This window comes from Corythoichthys intestinalis, chromosome 7 (assembly GCF_030265065.1).
Source record: "Corythoichthys intestinalis isolate RoL2023-P3 chromosome 7, ASM3026506v1, whole genome shotgun sequence".
In the NCBI taxonomy this organism is placed as follows: domain Eukaryota; kingdom Metazoa; phylum Chordata; class Actinopteri; order Syngnathiformes; family Syngnathidae; genus Corythoichthys; species Corythoichthys intestinalis.
In genome coordinates this window covers 19,478,939-19,500,062 of record NC_080401.1, presented here as the reverse complement: position 1 = coordinate 19,500,062, position 21,124 = coordinate 19,478,939, and the positions used below count along the sequence as shown (strand labels likewise).

The window sequence follows — 21,124 nt, the reverse complement described above, 5'->3', positions numbered from 1 at the left end:
CCACATTGCAAATGGTAAGTCATTATGTTAGAAAACATAAATATCTCAGACATGGACTTAACTTGACTGTTATTATTATATAAACAGCATATTTAAAAGAAAAAAAAACATTCCTACCGCAAAATTATTTCCTGCAATTCATCAGTTATTTAGATGCACATTTCTAAGTCAACATACTGCACCAAAAGAATATTAAATAAATATTTATTACTATGTGGGCCAAATCCATTTTGCCACATAGCAAAAAAAATGCCACATGGCAAAAAGAAAATGCCACATGGAACAAAAAAATGCTACATGGCAAAAAAAATTTGCCACATGGCAAAAAAAATGCCACATGGCAAAATCCATTTTGCCACATGGCAAAAACCACTTTTGGTTTTCGGCCCTGCTGGATTTGGGATACATTTTATTTGATATGGTCCAATTGGACAGAATATGTGAAACTAATTACAATGGATTTCAATTGGCGCTCAAAAGAGAAAGTACCTCGTCATTTTGTTGGGTAAGAAAACAATACCTGATGTGCTTCCAAATGTTATAATGTGCGTTTTTTTTTTGTCTTTTTTTAAATTTTTATTTTATTTATTTAATTCCTTTTTGTGTTTCCTTTAAAAGAAAATAGTAATGAATCAAGAAAGACTATCTTCATTCACTATTGTAAGTACAATGTACTGTATATTATTTGTGAGAATCGAAATAAAAAGAAAAAAAAGCACTTTAAGTAATTTTTTCTATTAATTTTTTTTGGACTGAAAATTAATAGTACTTCAAGTAACTGGACGGAACCGAAATGGCAAATTTATTGTAGTGTAAAACCTCGAGTATGTGTGTAAGCATGTATGCACTAAAACATATGCCAACTTATTCAAAACCTGTCATTAAATTTTCATACACAGCGATCAAGAATCTTTGATCTTGCACATTTTATGTCAGAAGGTAAAAAAGCATTTTTGTAACTTAAATGTGTTTAACTCTCAAAACAGTTTGCTTCCCAAAAAAAAAAAAAAAAAAAAAGTGGTCGAATGACCATTTTCTTTTGTTTTCTCACCCCATGTTCCCCTAAAAAAATATATAGTGTACACAAAGATGTACAGTATTTTTTATATCGATCCATATATTTCAAACAATGTGGTGAGAAAGCGGAGGGAGAGTGTGCTTCTTGTCCAAAGGGCATCAATATTTGATTTGTTTGTGACCAGCAGATGTGGCAATGGATGTCACACTCATGCGCGCTCCGGAGCTGCGGTTTATTTGTTTTGGATACATACCTGTAGGGAGAAAGTGGCATCTTTGCTTTAACCATCTTATTTTAATACTCTAAAACATTATCCAACATCAGGTTTCAGTTGCAGTACTGCTATATATACAGAATGCACAGGCACACATGGAAAGATTTGTCATTATGACCTCCAAGAATCCTTCACTTAAGGTAAACTATCTTCTCAAGTTGTGCTCCCTGTCTGGTTTGATCAACTTGTGATTGATACCACTTGAATTGTAGCAGGCTCTTCTCGCAAGAAACCCAATGCTCATTTTGCTGTTTCTTTTTATTCCAGGTATGTAATTTGTCAGTACTACAACAGCTTTTAAACATTGCCTATGTGGTGTACAGAGTATACATTTGATTTCCCGTTTGGGATATTTTGATAAAAAGAGGGTATTAAAAAAAATATTGAACTGTTGTTTCTAACTTACCAGCTCCATGCGTCACCATCAAGGTCAACTGCTCTCAACCAAACCAAGTAGCACTACTGGAGGCCTTGAGGCCCATTTTTAGGATGGGCGCCATACGACCAGTCACAAACATGACAACCCCTACTAATGTCAGTTTACACTTCCTCCTCTATGGAATATTAGGAGTGGTATGTTCAATTCAGTTTTAATTAATATGTGTTGTTGTGCTATGTACTAAAGGAAGCTGGGGCCTACACTTCCTGCAGAGATTAGACAAATAGCAGACTTGGCCAGTCTATTCACATTATGATTACTATATTTCTAAAATGTGATTTCTTTATTTAATATGCTGATAAGTGAAACAAAAGTAATGTGCACTTTAGTTAAGTCAGTACAAATAAAGGGTGATATTAAGTGAAGGTAACAAAACAGGGAAGCACAATTAATCTATACTCATTGAAATATATTGTAATGGACTGATATAATTGAAGCGTCTTTTCTTCAGAATGAGAAGGCGCAACTCCTGACAACTTATCTTTGGCAACATTTTGTAAGTATTGTATCCTTTGGTTTGACGAGGAAACAAAAATGACATGTTTGAGTGTTGTACTCAGCCCATTTGCATTTAGAATATGGCCATGTTTTTGCTTCAGAAATGGCAGAATGAGCTCGTCACATGGGACCCAGTCCAGTGTGGCACCAACAAGATTGCTCTTCCCCGACAGAAATTTTGGGTTCCAGATCTAATCATCAGGGAATTGTGAGTGTATAGTTTTTGTTCATTGAATACTGTTTTACTTGTACTTTTACTGTGAAAAAAATGTAAAGCAAGCTAGTTGTTTTACAAATAAGTTATAATAACTAGCGCTTCCTTTGTACAATAGACAAATACTAAGTACAGTATGCTTGATAACTAACTTAAGATGTACTTTAAATTTGTTAAAGACAACTCAGAATGACAAAAGGTGGGTGGAGTAGCAAAGAGTTTACTCAAGTAAGAGTAGTGTTACTTCAAAATAATATTACTCAAGTAAAAGTAAAATTAGTCATCCATAAAAAATTACTCAAGTACAAGTAAAAAAGTATTTAGTGAAAAGAATACTCAAGTAATACGTAATATTGTGAGTAACTGCTTACATTTTTGTTTGATTTTTTTTTTTTTAACAATGCTATTTTTTTGCCAGCACAAAGTCAAAAATAGGAACTGTTGTTTTAATGATACTGTACAATGACTTATTACACAACCACATTATGAGAACAAAAATGACAGAAATGAAGCATTGTTCATCCAAAAAGCATGAGTGCCCTCTGTTGGAGAAAATAGTTCCTTGCTTGAATGGTTCCTTCACAGTTACTATTATGAAATTAAAAGGATCGTATCTCCAGTTTTCCGCAGTCAATCGGTGCCAAATAAAACTGGGAGGGAGGTTAAAATCCGCGGTTTCGAGTCATGTTGATAGATCATAGATTATAGAACGGCAAGCTTGCGTTTGATTGGTATAATGCAAGGGTGTAGGTTTAGTCTCAACATTGGTTGGGACAGTATAATAGCATAACCGGCATGTACACTTTTTGCTGGGGAATAGGACATGAATAAGACCAAACTTCTATTATTAGATTATTGAACAGGGTGAAGGCTACATTTGTCATGAATATGAACCAAACTAATTGATAGGCTAAATGATCAATGCAAAATAAATCTGTATAGACTTATCCTAACTTTCATATGTATTGGTTCAGGTGATACAACGTTCGATTCAAACCTTTGTTTTCAAAACAACTAAAGAAACATTTTGAAGTGCAAGTCCCTTTATTAAAATAACGGGAGCTTATCCAAGAATGGGTCAACTTCTCGGAGACACTGGAGCACCCCTACACTCAAAGTAAAGCATTGTAATATAAAAGTGAATGGAAAAAATGAAAAAGAATCAGAAATCCAAGGACCGATCTACATCTGAGGCATACTAGACTACCCCAAGACTTGAACCAAAGTACTCTCATGAAATTCTGATATGTGATTTCATTTCACAGATGATTTTCTTTCATGTCAGTTCATGTTCATGTCAATGTCCACTTGAAGTGGACCCATTCTTGGATAGCTCTTTTAATAAATGGACTTACACTCTGAAGCCACCGCGTTGCATTTCCATAATGCACATAATGCAAACAATGATCCAAATGTGGGACAGCTGGCTTGACTTCATTGGCTGCCCTGGCCGCAGTAGTATAGCAGGTTAGCAAGTTCACATAGTTTAATGTTATGCTAACTCTGATGCAGTTCGGACTTTCAGTAGGAAAATTAGTGGCGTTTCCCCCACCTCCACAACATTGATGTCTTTTTACATTACTTGCAGTGACTGCTGCTGGCTGAAAAAAACAAATATCTCTCCTCTTTGGAGGAGGCCGCATGTTGTCGACATGAATCTGTCGAGGCTGTGTGAGTGTGCGTGTGCGTGTGTGTCGGGGGGTGGGGTCTAGTCATCAGCCAATCAAACGTGCATTTGAGTGGAAAAAAAGGGACCGGCACTTTTGGCAAGTGAAAAGAAAGAAAGTTTGAACATAATAACAAAATAATTCACTTAATATTGGTAGAGTCTATTGTATCCTTACAACATATGAGAAGACAATCTAAGGTACCAATATAAGTATATACAGTATTGGCCCGAATATAAGACGGTGTTTTTTGCATTGAAATAAGACTGAAAAAGTGGGGGTCGTGTTATATTCTAGGTCTAGACATTATACCCATTCACGATGCTAGATGGTGCCAGATATCATTGAAGCGATGTTCTGTCATGACAGATCTCAGCTACTTTCAAGTTTAACCAGTTTGCATTATTTTATTGCAATGTTTTTCCTTATTCAGATTTGTTTCAAGACTTCAGTTACAGTTAGACTTCACTTTGATGGTTAATGCAGTCATTGCAATTTTGTTGTTTCATCACAATAGATTGGTTTATTTACATTTCAAAAACCAGAAGCCATTCATTTACGAATGTGATTGCACTTTAGTTTACACATTTAAATGTTCAGATATTAAGATTTGAATGAGGCAAAATAACATGCTTTTTCTCTCAAATATATTGTTATAATCGTTTGTTTCAGATGAACTGTAATTATTTTCTGTATAAAAATTAATTCGGCGTTCAAAAAGTCTTTTTTCAAACTTGAGTCCTGAAAAAGAGGGGGTCTTCTTATAATCAGGGCCGTCTTATATTTGGTCCATTACGGTAATATATGAACTCATTATACTGTATAATGCAAATAGGGTTGCTTAAAAGTTGGTAAGGACATTTTGAGCATCCTCAAAAGTTGAATAGTTGGTAGTGTTATGTCCCTACCATCCCTATGCAAACCTACGCCCTTGGTATAATGGTGTCATGTGATTATTGTTGCGACGTCTCATTGGTGAAATTGGTAGAGTTACTCTTGGCATCGCTGGCAAAAAAAAAAAAAAAATCTAATTTGTAGAATAAAGAAGAAAAATGTAACAACTCTTGTGTAGCCCAAAGTAGCGGAGTAAGAATAGCGTTTTATCTTCACAAATTTACTCAAGTAAAAGTAAAAAATCTGGCTCAGTAAAACTCACTGAAATTCACTTCATCAATATAAGTTGCTCAAATATGTATACATAAGTATAATATCAATAATCTGATCACAATCAAATATAATAAATCAAACTAAGTAGTTTCAAGTTCTGTTATAACAACAACAACAAAAACATCAACCTAAAACAATCCTAAATTAAAAGATTTTTCAGACTTAAGTCTTTTTAGTAAGCGTTTGTTGGCTTCAATGCCAAGCAACACTTAGTTGATAAAACAAAATGTCTTTCTAGTGTTTCGCATAGTTCTAATGTAACACATTTGAAATGCAGAACAAAAGGTATTGCGCCTGGGGTAAAGTTATTGAAAAGTTCCATTATAAAACCTCACTCAACAATGACAGCAGTTGACACTGATTGAAGGTGGAGATGATTAGGACGGTTTCTTCATTTGTCAAAAGACAGTAATTGTGTTTGGGGAGAGAGGAAGGAGGAGGCTAATTGGAGAAGTGATGATCGATGAAATATGAGCGCTGGCTTTGCTGAAGTATTTTCACTGAAAGACATACCCCTCATATGGGATATGAGTCACTGATTGGATGCTGCAGTAGCTCAAAGTTCACTGAACCGTCACTCACTCATGGATATACAATGAGAAAACAAGTACTTGAACACTGTGCGTTTTTTCAAGTTCTCCCACTTAGAAATTATGGGCGGGTTTGACATTTTCATGGTAGGTGGTTGTCCACTATGAGAGACAATCTAAAGAAAAAAAATCCAGAAATCACTGTGTATGATTTTTTTCACAATTTATTTGTATTATACTGCTGCAAATAAGTATTTGAACACCTGTCTATTAGCTAGAATTGTGACCCTCAAAGACCTGTTAGTCACCTTTATAATGTCCAATGAATAAGTGGAGTGGAGGTAGACTGTTTGAGTCTGACTTTTTGACCTGTTTGAGGCGGTTAGCTGCATATAAACACCTGTCCACCTCATACAATAAGGAAGACTCCTATTCCTAATATGGTCAAGACCAAAGAGCTGTCTTCAAACACCAGAGACAGAATTGTAGACCCCAATAAGGCTGGACAGAGGCAATTACCAAGCAGCTTGGTGATATAAGATCCACCGTTGGAGCAATTATTAGAAAATGGAAGAAGCAAAACAGGACTGTCAAGCTCCCTCGGACGGGGGCTCCACGCAAGATCTACCTCGTAGGGTCTCAGTGATACTGAGAATGGTGAAAAATCAGACAAGAACCACACAGGAGGAGATGGTCAATTACCTGAAAGGAGCTGGGACCACCATTTCCAAGGTTATTGTTGGTAATACACTAAGACGTCATGGTTTAAAATCATGCATAGCATGGAAGGTTCCCCTGCTTAAACCAGCACATGTCCAGGCCCGTTTGCCAATGACCATTTGGATGATCTAGAGGAGTCACAGACAAAAGTCATGTGGACATATGAGATCAAAATGGAACTTTTTAATTTGACTTTTTAATTCCAAAAAGTTAGAAAATTAATTTCATATTGCTTAGAGGAAGAAGAATGATGAGTACCATCCCAAGAACACCATGCCGACTGTGAAGCATGGGGGTGGTAGTATCATGCTTTGGGCTTGTTTTTCTGCATATAGGACTAGACAACTGCACTGTATTGAGGAGAGGATGACCATGTATTGTGAGATTTGGGGGAATAACTACCTTCCCTTAGTTAAAGAATTGAAATTGGGTTGTGATTGGGTCTTCCAACATGACAATTGCCCGAAGCTGACAGCCAGAATAACCAAGGAGTGGCTTTGTAAAAAGCATATCAAGGTTCTGGAGGAGCCTAGCAGGTTTCCAGACCTAAACCCAATAGAAAATCTTTGGAGGAAGCTCAAACTCCCTGTTTCTCAGTATAACCCAGAAACCTGATTGATCTTGAGGACATCTGTGCGGAGCAATGGTGCTAAATCCCTGCTGCAGTGTGCAAACCTGGTGAAAAGTTAGAAGAAACCTTTGACTTTTATAATTGTAATCAAAGGCTACTGTACCAAATATTAACATTGATTTTCTCAGGTGTTCAAATCCTTATTTGCAGCGGCATAATTAAAAATAAATTGTTTAAAAAAATCATACACTGGTATTTCTGGATTTTTTTTTTTGTGTTTTGTTTTAGATTGTGTCTCACAGTGGACAAGCACCAACCATGAAAATGTCAAACCCATGCGTTATTTCTAAGTGGGAGAACTTGCAAAATCAAAGGGCGTTCAAATACTACTTTTCCTCACTGTACATATTCAGCATTGCGTTTTTTTCTCATCTACTATAGCTCTCATTGAGGCACTGGTAAATCCAATTCAAATTCCCCAATAAGTGTGCTTCTCAAAGATACTTCTGTGAGAAGTCTCAGAACAGGTCTTACAGATGTCAGTGGTGTCATCGCCAAGTAGAACAGGGAGCCCTTGGAGTACAATGGTGCACACTGCTATGACATCTGGTTTATTGAAATAACAGTTAATGTTGAATAGAGCTCTATGAATAGAGCTCTAATGCAGTACCACCTCCACAGCATCCCTGCGGATTGTGGTAGTGAAAGGCTCTGCTAATTGTTGCTGCATGTTGGAGAATGTCACAACCATCTCTCGTCTTGGTTGAGTTCAACTGTAGACAGAGCTCCTCAAACCTCCTGATGAAACCATGTAGTACAAAACCACTGTGCATGTTTTAGGCAGACAGCAGAGAAAGCGGGACTGTGTTTTCGGCAAATTTTACCAGCTGACAGTTTGTCTCCATATACCTGCATCATCAGTATACAGGATGTACAGCGTGGGCGATAAGACACAGCCCAGTGAGGAGCTAGTGGAGGTTAGACGATGTCAGGTTCAGAGCCATTAACAAACACCCTCTGAGACAGATTGGTTAAGATGTCAATAAAGAATAGATTCTATTTACTAGAAAGATGAACAACGACCTTGGCTGTTACTTGGAAGACTGAACATAGCTCATGTGCATTTTAGTGCTCACTTCTTTGAATGTGCAGCTGTGTGGTGGTGATAAAGTGGTGCTACATATTATTATGAGTGTGCATATCTCGAAAAAAATATATATACAGTATATATATATATATATATATATATATATGTATATATGTATATATATATATATATACAAACAAAAACAACAAATCCTGTATATTTCCTCTTACTTGGTAGTTTCATAATGTCAAAATGATTACTGTGAAAATGTATTTTCAAAAGTATATGCAGTCATAGAATAAGACTTGCAATTTTACAGTTATGTGTAAACAGAAATTAAACACATTTCTTTTTCTTGCTAAACCAGGTAAATTGTAAGTGTTTGTTTCTATTTGTGTGTTGCAGTATGGATCAAGACAAAGCTCCAATTGCTCCTTATTTGAATCTGCACAGCAATGGATTAATGAATGACGCAAAACCTGCCAGAGTTGTCAGTTCTTGTAACCTCGACATCTACACCTTTCCTTTTGACACACAGGACTGCACTCTTACCTACATCTCCCCCATGAACTTGGGTAACCGACACTAAAAAATACCTTTTCATCATAATTATGGTTATTTGAGGAAAATATGAAGTCAATTATACTGTATGCGATTTGTGTGTTTACTGTTGGAATTGACACTTCGAGTCTTGAGTACAAGTCACTTCACAGACAGATAGAAGTATTTGCATTCTTCGAACCATCCTAAAGAGGTTTTTCGTGCGCAAAATTGTACCTATTAGAGTTGAATGAATAGATAGAACTCACAAGAGGACTAAATGTGCTAGTCATTCGATTAAATTCAGTTGTTTATATGACAAGTGACAACATAGAAAAGACAATATATGGATGCTTGGGGTTATTGTCGATATTTAATGCAAATATTGATACAGGGCGGAAAACACTCAGGTGACTTAAAATTGCACTTTGAGACCCCCAATTTAGCCAACTTTCAAAATTGTCCGGTATGCACGTGAGATAAATCATTGTAAAGCTTAAAGTCTCAAATTTCTGGGGGAAGAAACATTTTGAACAGGAGGGCATTTAAAAAAAAAAAAAAAAAAAAAACTTAACAGCAAAACCCTATCTGGAGCACGCGAGAGCAGAATTACAGACGCTATCGAGATATTATTGCATACTTACCTTGTTTCGATCCAAAAACTCCATGGAGCATGTATCACTAAGTGTCAAGACACAACTGTGAATGGCCACAGCTAGATTTTTGGGGGATTTTATGGGTGAAACATGGTCATATAACAAGGGTCGCGATGCAGAAATCGCAGACATCAAGGAGTGGTCGAGATTTTCTTTTTAATATATTTACTGCACCTTTTTAAAAGTTTTTTTTTCTCCAATATTTCTTTGTTTGGATCGATTATTTATCATCTAACATAGCGGAAAAAATGCGACAGAAACAAAAAAATATATATACAATTAAGCGATAGTTATGAGGTAAATATCCGTGACTTTTTTTACAGACACCCTTTTTTTTAATTGTGACGTAATTTGTTTAAAAGTTTAAAATATGCGAGTGAATAATTTTCTACAGTTGTTTTTTCTTTTTAAACGAAATATTAGACATCAATTAATTATTCTAAGCTAAAAATGACAGACATTTTGAATAATAAATATAATGAATCACCTTCGTTTTATGGCTGAGTTGAAACAAAAGCGGTTGCGCGACGTCTGTAAACAGGGGTTTTCAGGGTAAAACGGGCAAAGTAAAAATAGTTCAGGGGCTTAATGTGCCATGAATCTGCTATGGCAGCATATAGACATATTGTCCTCTCAAACACAACTGTTGTTTTGGCTTAAAATACAGCAGTTACTTTTAAAAGAGGAGTGCAAGAGCAGAAACTGCTTTTTCAGTCTTGTCTGTGTTTTCCGTCATAGCTAACTATAGAACCGTAGTATGAAAAAGTTTGGGCATACCGAGAAAGCCAGGACCTTTGCCTGCCGCTGTATACTTGAATGGGAGATCAGTGGAACATACAAAATTGAAGTGAATTTGACGTTCAAAACATGGAATATTGTGGCTCAGAATTATTTATTTTTCAAAGAGATTGGATACACACACAAAAAAAATCTGTAATATTAAAGGTGATGTAAGATTGCAATTTTGGGACAGATCTTCAGCCCAAATCAAAATACTCTGATTTAGCAAGAAACTATATTGGTTTGACTTGACTGATTTAGCAAGAAACTATATTGGTTTGACTTGACTGTATAAAGATGAGATGTTGTCAGAGGTTTTGGCACGCCCACCTCATAGTTCTGAGAGCAAGGATTCAGACTCGGGCTCCTGCTGCGGGTTTTCTTTCAGTACTCCGTTTTCCTCCTACATCCCAGAAAAATTCCTAGTAGGCTGATTGACCACTTGAATTTCTTTCGTGGAATGTAAGATGAAACCAGATACACTAACTTAGTAGGCCAAACATGCCCCAAGGACAAGAGTTTGACACTAGTACTCTAAAGTGTTTGCTTGTCCCTTTGCTTTTCGGTGAAATTTTAAGGCATCTTTTTTCCAGAAAATGCTAGTTGGATACCAAATTGTACTACAGTACTTTATAAATACTGTCTGTAAGTCTTATTACTTTCACCGTATGAGAAGTAAGGGTTCATGATTTTACACATGCAGACTTGAAAAGAATCCAAATGTTGGCATTTTCTTTAACATAAAATACTGTAAATGGATGTTGTCATTAGTAACTGAAAGTTTTACATTTTCGTGTGTTCAGCAAGCGACATGAAGATTTACCTGGCGATGTCTGATGATGTCATCACAGCGAAATCCAAGACAGTGATGACCACATTAGGGGAATGGGAGCTGCTCAGCATTACTGCAGATAAGCCTAATAGCCAACATGATAGTTTACAGCCCTACGTCGACGAGCTTCAATTTCACGTAAGTATGCTTAGAACATTTTGATACATAGAAAGCAAACATTATATAGTAGATTGTGTTGATTTTTTTTTTTTTTTTTTTTCACTAGATTCGAATGCGACGCAGGTCCACCTTGTACGTGGTGAACTTGCTGCTCCCCAGCTCCTTCCTCATTACAGTGGACCTTTTTAGCTTCCTGCTGCCTCCACAAAATGTGGACCGCTCCTCTTTCAAGATGACCCTCATCTTGGGCTATACCGTCTTCCTTCTCATCATGAATGACCTGCTCCCTATCACGGGAAACACCATCCCCATCATCAGTAAGTGCCACACTAAAGATTAGTTGCACTTTATTTAAACTAGTTGTTCACAAGCATAGGCGGATCTACTATTCAGGCGAAATAGGCAGTCGCCTTAGGCCCCCAACCAGTAGGGGGCCCCCAACCAGCTGCCCTTGCCCCAACGAGAAAGGGCTTGGGCCACCGGAGTCAGCAGCACCCCCAACTATTCGTCATGTATAATTATGTCAGCATACCAAACAAACAAATAACAAAACAAAAAAGAAAGCCATTTGAATGCTGCATTTATATTATCTCTCCCCCCCACACAAGCACTACAATGGACTATTCCACGACAACGGACTGAGTATCAGTCGCTTAGCTTCATTTAGCACCGTTTAGCTTCGCTTAGCTCCGCTTAGCATTTCGTTAGCTTCACTTGAATCTCCCGCATTTTTCACGCCACTAAGCTCGCTATTTTTACAGCTCACGTGGTACTTTGCACGTTGGCTTTCGTTTATTTCGAACACATGAGCGAACGTGCTCTCCATGAGAGCCAAAGTGCAGTGAGGGAGAAGTTGAGAACAGGCCTCTAATGCCTCTTTTAACTTTCTTCTTCTTCTTCACACTGAACATAAAATACATGACAGCACACCGTGTGGTGAAACAATGCAGTACAGTTCCAATCAGTCATACAATAACACTCAACAGCTGGTTAACAGCATTTGCTAACGGAAAAAAATTAAATCTATTCGTGACACTACAAGCAATGATGAAGAATGTTTTTTTTACTAAGTGTAAAGCTTTAGGTTAACGGTTTAGCGAACGTACCGCCGGTGAACATTTCAAAATAAAAGCACGTCATGTTCGTCATATAAATAACGATTTCTGGAGATCCTACATACTTCAGAATTAATATTATAATATGTTGAGTAAATACTACAGAATACAAATTCTACACTAAGAATAGCTTTCAAATGACACTTTATGACAAATATGATTGGCAATGAATAATTATTATAATTATTATACTACTATTATATATAGTAGAGATGTCCCGATCGATCGGCATCCCGATCACGTCATTTTCAAAGTATCGGAATCGGCAAAAAAAATATCGGCCATGCCTTTTTTTAATATATACATAATTTTTAATTAAATCGTTTTCTAATTGTATTTAACGTTACAAACATAATATGTTACACTCATCCAGAGTCTTTAGTTTAGGCTTAAGATAGGGTTATCAAATTTATCCCGATAACGGCGGTAATTTTTTTTTAAATGTATCACGTTAAAATATTTAACGCAATTAATGCATGCGCTGCGCGACCCACCCACGCATTGTCGCGCTCACTCTGTAATGGCGCCGTCTTACCTATATAGAGAGATAAAAGGCAGCATAAAATGAGTAGAGTGAATTTTGGCAGCCTTTGAAGCCTTTTTTTAATTGGCTAAAGCCTTACAATCCCTCTCCCTATGATTAGAAATATCATGGGAAGCAATGTGGGGAAGCAAGTAGCAATTGATCTTTTTCATAACACCTTATATTATTTCCCAACGCAGAGAAGATATATCAATTGGTAGCACTACGCACAGTCATGGTTCCACTTCCCATCATGCATTTGGGCATGGCTACAGTATCATTTACTGAAAGCTCAACAAATACACTAAATGGCAATATTTAGTCACAATATACAAAGTCACAAGTCTTTCTATCCGTGGATCCCTCTCACAGAAAGAATGTTAATAATGTAAATGCCATCTTGAGGATTTATTGTCATAATAAACAAATACAGTACGTATGTTCTGTATGTTGAATGTATATATTCGTCTGAGTTTTATTCATTTTTTTCTTAATGCATTGCCAAAATGTATATGATCGGGAAAAATTATTGGGAATGATTGGAATTGAATCGGGAGCAAAAAAAAAAGCAATCGGATCGGGAAATATCGGAATCGGCAGATACTCAAACTAAAACGATCGGATCGGGAGCAAAAAAACATGATCCGAACAACCCTAATATATAATAGTATACTATAATAATGATGCTAGAATTTTTTTAAGAATGGTTTTGAATAATGTTGGAAAGGCAAAGTCAGTGTTCTGAATCTGTTTACTTTCCATTCTTTTGCACTAATAAATGTTATCAGCATTTAACCTAATTGTCTATTTGTGATTATTGTTATTTACATGATTATTTGTACTTTAATAAAGAATTTAAGTGTTCCAAAATAGTTTTGTGAATTAATAAGCATCAACAAAAATTTCATTGCTAAATTAGTTTTTAAAAAAAGAAAATTATTAGATTCGTCGACTAATCGTAAAACTAGTCGGCTGACTAATCAGGAGAAATTTTGTCGTATAGGACAGCCCTAGTGTACCGGAACATATTTCCTCCACACCCTTCTCACCTTTTTAACCCCTGACCCATGAAGAGGGCCCCTGGATATGTTCGCCTTAGGCCCCAAAATTGCCAAGTACGCCACTGTTCACAAGGACCTTCTCTAAAAGGAAGTTGATTATGGCTCAATGAATTGGCAATTTACTGCACATTGGAGGGAAACAGTACACACATGCTCTAAAGAACATTATGTATGTCTCGATAAATTTGAAAACTATTACTCTGTCGCGGTTCCTTAGCAACATACAACAACATAGCAATATTTCTAGCTGGAATGAATTTGAGGCAGTTTCTTTCTGGATCAATCACTGATACAAAATTTAGTTTTGTTTTTTTCCCAATCAACAGGGACCAGTTAGTTCCCATGGCAATGGCTATGCCTGGTAGTGTAAACAAGTAGTTGTGTCTTAGTTATATCATACAGTGCTGGCCAAAAGTATTGGCACCCCTGCAATTCTGTCAGATAATGCTCAATTTCTCCCAGAAAATGATGCTTTGGTAATAACATCTTAATTGACTTTGCTTGCAATGAAAAAAAAACAAAAGAGAATGGAAAAAAATAAACAAATCATTATAATTTTACAGAAAACTCCAAAAATGGGCTGGACAAAAGTACTGGCAACCTCAGCCTAATACTTGGTAGCACAACTTTTAGACAAAATAACTGCAAACAACCGTTTCCGGTATCCATCAATGAGTTTCTTACAATGCTCTGTTGTAATTTTAGACCATTCTTCTTTGGCCAACAGCTCCAGGTCTCTGAGATTTGAAGGGTGCCTTCTTCAAACTGCCATTTCAGATCTCTCCACAGGTGTTCTGTGGGATTCAGGTCTGGACTCATTGCTGGCAACTTAGGAAGTCTCGAGTGCTTTCTCTCAATCAATTTTCTAGTGCTTTTTGAAGTGTGTTTTGAGTCATTGTCCTGCAGGAAGACCCATGACCTCTGAGGGAGACTCAGCTTTCTCACACTGGGTCCTACATTATGCTGCAAAATTTGCTGGTAGTCTTCCGACTTCATAATGCCATGCACACGGTCAAGCAGTCCAGTGCCAGAGGCAGCAAATCAACCCCAAAACATCACTGAACCTCCGACATGTTTGACTGTGGGGACCGTGTTCTTTTGTTTGAAGGCCTCGTTTTTTTCCCCCTATAAACTCTATGTTGCTGCCTTTTCCCAAAAAGCTCTAACATTCTTCCAAAACGTTTTTGGCTTTCTCAGGTAAGTTTTGGCAAACTCCAGCCTGGCTTTTTTATGGCTTTTATGGCTTTTTTTTTATCCTACCATAGAGTCCCTTTTCATTCAGACGCCGACGGGTAGTACAGGTTGACACGGTTCTACCCTTGGACTGCAGGACAGCTTGAACTTGTTTGGATGTTAGTCGAGGTTCTTTATCCACCATCCACACAATATTTCCTTGAAATCTCTCCTCAGTTTTTCTTTATGTCCACATCTAGGTAGGTTAGCCAAAGTGCCATGGGCTTTACACTTATTGATGACACTGCGCACGGTAGACACAGGAGCATTCAAGTCTTTGGAGATGGACTTGTAGCCTTGAGATTGCCCATGCTTCCTCACAATACTGCTTCTCAAGTCCTCAGACAGTTCTTTTGTCTTCTTTTTTTTCTCCATGCTCAATGTGGTACACACAAGGACACAGGACAGAGGTTGATTCAACTTTTTAACTGGCTTCAAGTGTGATTTAGTTATTGCCACCACCTGTTATGTGCCACAGGTATTTAACAGGTGCAGTTAATTACAGAAGTTAGAGAAGCATCACATGATTTTTCAAAGGGTGCCAATACCTTTGTCCGGCCCATTTTTGGAGTTTTGTTTAAAAGATAATTTAATTTCTATTTTGTGTGTGCAAGCAAAATAAATGAAGATATTACTACCAAAGCATTTGTAATTGCAATCATTTTCTGGGAGAAATTGAGCATTATCTGACAGAATTGCAGGGCTTTTGGTCAGCAGTGTATTTTTCACAATTTTGAGGTCATATCTTGACCAGCGGTGTCACATTCTGCAGCTGGTTAGATTTTATTTCGTTACAGAGCCAGCTGTGGGGCATTACCGACATCGCACCTGCAGCTAATTCGAGCTAATTAATATTAGTAAATAAACACCGGCGATCCAAGATAAAGGTGCAGAGATATTAACTTGCTGGTCGCCATTCGACACCTACTACATTTGAGTCACTTCGAATTTGCCATCTTGTCCGTCAGCTGCCTTTGTTTTGTGATCCTCTATCTTGTGCAGGTGTTAGTGTATTTTGTCTTTTTAGGCTCTCTGCCCACCGCTTAGTTTCACATTATTGATCCCTGTCGACCTATTGTCATGGATCCCTTTTGTTGTTCCCTTTTTCCGCGATCGCCTGTTTTGTTTTGTTTTGTTTGTGTTTATTAAATTCTTGAACGCTTCCCCTCAATTTTCTGATCTTGGGTCCTTTCTTGTTTTCCGCATTCGCGGACCGTAACAAGTGACTTAACAAATATTAACTTGTTCTTCCTTTGTCCAAGATGCATCCTCCCACTACGTCTCTGAAAAGGACAGACAAACTGACAGACAGATTTTAGTTAACCCTTTAACACCTAAGCCTATTTTGGCCGAATTTGCATGCCTTTGATGTTGCCTTTATATTTCAAAGAAAAAACTGTTCACAATGGCCAAATTGGGTCCCTTTTTTCAGGATACCTTGAACTTCATGTCCAAACTGTTGTTTTTTTCACTGACCAACTTTAATCCACATTTTGGACCCATAAAGACAAAAAAATCCCAAAATCTTTTTTCAAAATTTGTAATGTTGAATTCCCACTGACAACCAAACATGCTCGACCAACCGTTTTGAAGCTTGATAATATTTATTTAACTTGCTAGGATAAACATTCAGTTGAAAAAAATTAGATTGAATTGTTTTATGTTTGACAATTCAACACAAACAGCAGCTATGGTCATAGGCGTTTTTGGCCTTCACACATACTATGGTCAAAACATGTTATATACAGTGCAAAATAGTGAGAATTTTAAAAAAATATATATTATCCAACACAAAAAGGGTTTGGAGGATATCTCTTTGTGAAGTTAGGTATTGTACCCATCACCTTATCAAAGGTATATATGTACATGCAATCAAGCTTCTCGAACACACATCTATATAAAAATTGAAAAGATTCATAGTGAAGAAAAAATAACAAACATTGAAAAAAAAGTATTTTCAAAAATATTGACAAGTAGTTCAGTTTAATTCAAATTTTTTTAGGCATGCGACCCAAGTTTTTTTTTTTTTTTTTTTTGCGCACTCAATAAAGTTTTGTTTTTGAACATGTCACTAAGCTGCGTCACATACAACGTCACACAGCCTACTCATCCACGGTTTGCGCGTTGTTGTCACTTCTACTCGGCGAGACGCCGACTGATCCGAGGAAAACATTGACAAATACAGCTCATCCTATTCCTTTAGTTGATGAAATAATGCATTAGCTTGCGCTAAATTTAGTTTTCGATTCATTCTGCACGTTTCAAAGTCGGACGCTCAAACCAACCGTTGCTTGCGTCGCATGCCTCCCTTTCATTAATTGGCGCCTCGTTCGGAAATTTATTAAAAATGATCACATTAGGTTCGTCCTTCTTGACATCAGAACGGCTATTGGGATATGTAGTCTTTTGTGCTGCTTTCGGTTTTGAAAAAGGACACGAAATGATGGAAATATGGAAATAGATACATGGTCCATGCAGCGTTTTAATGCATATTTGTGAGTGCAATAAAACTATAAAACTCAAATGACATTATCTCCCGTTTTTCTTCAAATAAAAACTGGTGTGGACATCAACTTCCGTACTTTCAAACGAGAGCAACCAGGGGCACGTGGGTGACGTAATTACAGCGTTACGAGGCTTCAAAGATGATATGCGTAAACGTGTCGCATCCGACACGTTCGGTGTTAAAGGGTTAATTATATTTTTAGACCTGTCCTGTTCAACTCTTTGGACGCAAATATTGGTAAATCTGAGTATCTATAAAGGCTAAAAAAAAATTACTAATACCATGTGCAAATATTCATCGGCTTTCTTAGAAAATGATTAACCTCTCATTTGAGCATGCTTCATCTGTTCATGGACATAGGCTTCTACCCAAAAGGCTGTCATTTTATCATAGTTTTACATTTTTCATCATTTTTAAAGGCAGTTTTGCTTTCAAATAGGTCTGTTGCACCCACAAGTATGATAACGATCAGGCATGCAAAAGTAGCAATTATGTCAATCATAAGTGTGAGTGGGGGACAAAAAAAACAAGAATGAATCAATTTGTTGGGACGCAAAGGCGCTGCATTTTTGTTAGACATGATAGACTGTTGTACATTGCGTACCAGGAGACCAATCAACCATTTTGAACTATCTTGGACAAATTCATGCATATTCATGTCCACAACTTCCACATTTCAGTGTGAGACTGCATCGATAATAGTCACGCACCCGATGATTTCATAAACAAATGCCTGAGGTGCAGAAAGTGTGCAGAAATGCTGCTACATTGACACCATTGATTATTTGCATGAGAAATAAACAATGTCGGCTAGCACGTACAGATTTTCCTATCAGTGCAATTTAAATGTCAAGCAAATTCATTAAACCACAGTAAGCAACTTTTATACATCTTTTTCCTGGAATTACTATGATTGATTTCTATTTTGACCACTCAGTCTGTAATTGAATGTCTGTGACTAAGCTCTGTATGTTTTGTGCCAGATGTGTTCTTGTCTTTGTGTCTGGCTCTGATGGTGGCCAGTCTTCTCGAGACGATTGTCATCACCAACTGGTTGTTCAGCTCTAAAAATGTCAGTCCTGTTCCTCCCTGGATCCGGCTGCTTGTTCTGCACATTCTGGGTCGTCTTGTTGGTCTACCATGGAAAGAAGCCGAAGAGTCAGGTATGCAATGCTTCTATTAATACATTTATATTGAACTTTCCTGAAGCACTCAATATATGGAATTGCTCTAAAAAAAAACGACACAAAAGGCAGAAGCGTGTCCATACAGCATGGAGCTGAGGAGGACTCTCACGAGGAGAAAGGACCAGTAGGGGAGAACAAGGCCCTGCGTGAGCTGAGGAGCCTTGGTGGAGACTTGAAGGTTTTACGCCTGCAAGTGGAGCAACAGCTGGACAGCACCCAAGCGTCAAAGGAATGGATGCAGGTTGGTTTCATCATAGACCGCCTGCTGTTTGGCATCTACATTTTCTTCCTAACTGTCAGCTTCATCACCATCATGATCATCTGGGCCTACTCCTACAAGCAATAGATAACCTTTGTGACTCAGAAATGTGGGTAATGGGATAGATTATCAATTTATTTTGTCTCAGATAGCCCGTATCAAAATATTGCTTGATTACACACTCTTCTTATCTGTAAACTTCATTACCTTCAAGCAAGGGCGTCGGTTTGGTCTCAGTATTGGTAGGGACGATATAACAGTACAACCTGCATGTACACTTTTTGCTGGGGACGGGACGTTGATAAGACCAAACGGACTGGGTGAAAGGCGGTCAGGGCTACATTTCTCACTAATGAGGATCTAATTAATTGATAGGCTAAATGATTAATGCAAAATTAAATCTGTATTGACTTATACTAACTTTCACACTGCAAATTTACAGTATAACGTCTTGAGAAGATACATTTTCTTAAATCTGGTTGAATATTTTTTTTTCATCTTGTTTTGAGTTTTAAAGGCAACTTAACAGATTAATGTGTCGGATTCTTCCACTTGCTTTTAGTAAATATTACTATTTGTTCTTATTAAGCCCAACAATCTAAAAGTCAGTCATTTTTTCACCTAAATCAAGAAAAAAATGCTTTTTGCTTAAAATAATTCTTATTTTCAGCAAGGTATTTTTCTTATTTAAAAAAATCTGAATAAAATTTACTTGAAGCACTGGCAGGTAATTTCACTTATTTCTAGTGGATTTACACTGAAAACAAGGGAATTTAAGTTTTTCTTTTTTCTGTTTTAAGGAGATGGGCTTTTGCAGTGCATATGTATAGGTTCAAGTGATACACCGTTCGATTCAAACCTTTGTTTTAAAAAACTACTAAAGAAACATTTTGAAAACTTCCAGGATAAATGTCTGGATTTTATTAGCAAATTTAAAATGCAATATTTGAACACAAATTTGTGTATTAACACACAAAGAAATAATTAACAGATTTGTATATCCTAACTATCCAGGAATGCAAAAAAATAAACATTTGTCTTAATACAACCCAAAATTGCCTGTATAAATAAATTAAATATGACAACAAAACTTCTTAGTCAGGGAACAACAAAAATAAAAATAAAATTGGAGCCTTCGTTCAGGAAAAACACTACTTTTGTTCACAAGCACAGCCAAACTCAACAAAAAATGAAAGCTCCTTTGGGCTGCTTTAAGACCACATAAGCAAAATAAAAATGAAAACTGAGAAGAAGGGGGTCAACCTTGGATCATTAAATTTACAACTGAGCAGAGTTCACGATATTTCTCAATTTAATTAATGTTAACATAATAGAATACGCATACAAAAGTACACTTCTCCTGAAGCAGCTTCCTATACTCAGGTTAGCAATGTAATGGTAATGCTAAACTGTGATACAGGTCGGTCTTTCAGTAGCAAAGTTAATGGTGCATTTCCCACCTTCGTACGTTGGGTTTAAGTCATCAGCCAATGAAACGTACGTTTGAGGAAAAAAACATGGACTGGCTCATTCAGCAAGTGATAAGTAGGTGAATGTCTGAAAATAATAAAAACAATTCACTTAATAATGGTACGGTCAATTCTATCGTTACAACATATGGGAAGACAATCTAAATTACCTCTGTAACTGAACACATTATATAATGAAAATAAGGTTGCTTAAAAGTTGGTGGGGACAATTTGAATATCCTGAAACATTGTGTTTTGTCCCTACCGTTCCTATGCAAACCTACGCCCTTGCCTTCAAGATCAACTGGGGTTACAACTAAAGGCAGTAGATGGCAGTTATGACTAAAAAATGCGTTTATGGGATATTTTATTCAGTTATTTTGTTTCTTAAGTATGCCTCATCAAAGTTCTGTCTGATTAGATCATGTGTAAAAGTCTACAGTCATATAAATTAAATAAAATTATATGGAAAAATAACTAATAGTTTTGGCTGATATTCATTTCAGTTTAATTACTGCTTTTAATGACTTTTTTTTATTTTTTATTGTTTTTTATTAAACCTGATGAATTAAAATTTGTAAGCATTTGTGATTTAAAGATAGTAATCTGTAAAAAGTATAAGAAAGAAGGCAGTATATAATTTTTACAGGTTTCCATA

At 36.8% G+C, this 21,124-nt stretch overlaps 1 protein-coding gene across 1 annotated transcript; it reads left to right on the top strand.

The window, feature by feature from the left end:
• Positions 1-1,511: 1,511 nt before the first annotated feature.
• Positions 1,512-20,822, top strand: LOC130919245 (5-hydroxytryptamine receptor 3C-like). Its single transcript, XM_057841793.1, is given in 9 exon segments — positions 1,512-1,559; positions 1,702-1,926; positions 2,169-2,227; positions 2,331-2,437; positions 8,591-8,760; positions 10,965-11,131; positions 11,220-11,430; positions 18,535-18,723; positions 18,804-20,822. Coding segments are annotated over 9 exon segments (1,440 nt in total). The 5' UTR covers positions 1,512-1,528; the 3' UTR covers positions 19,085-20,822.
• The last annotated feature ends 302 nt before the right edge of the window (positions 20,823-21,124 follow it).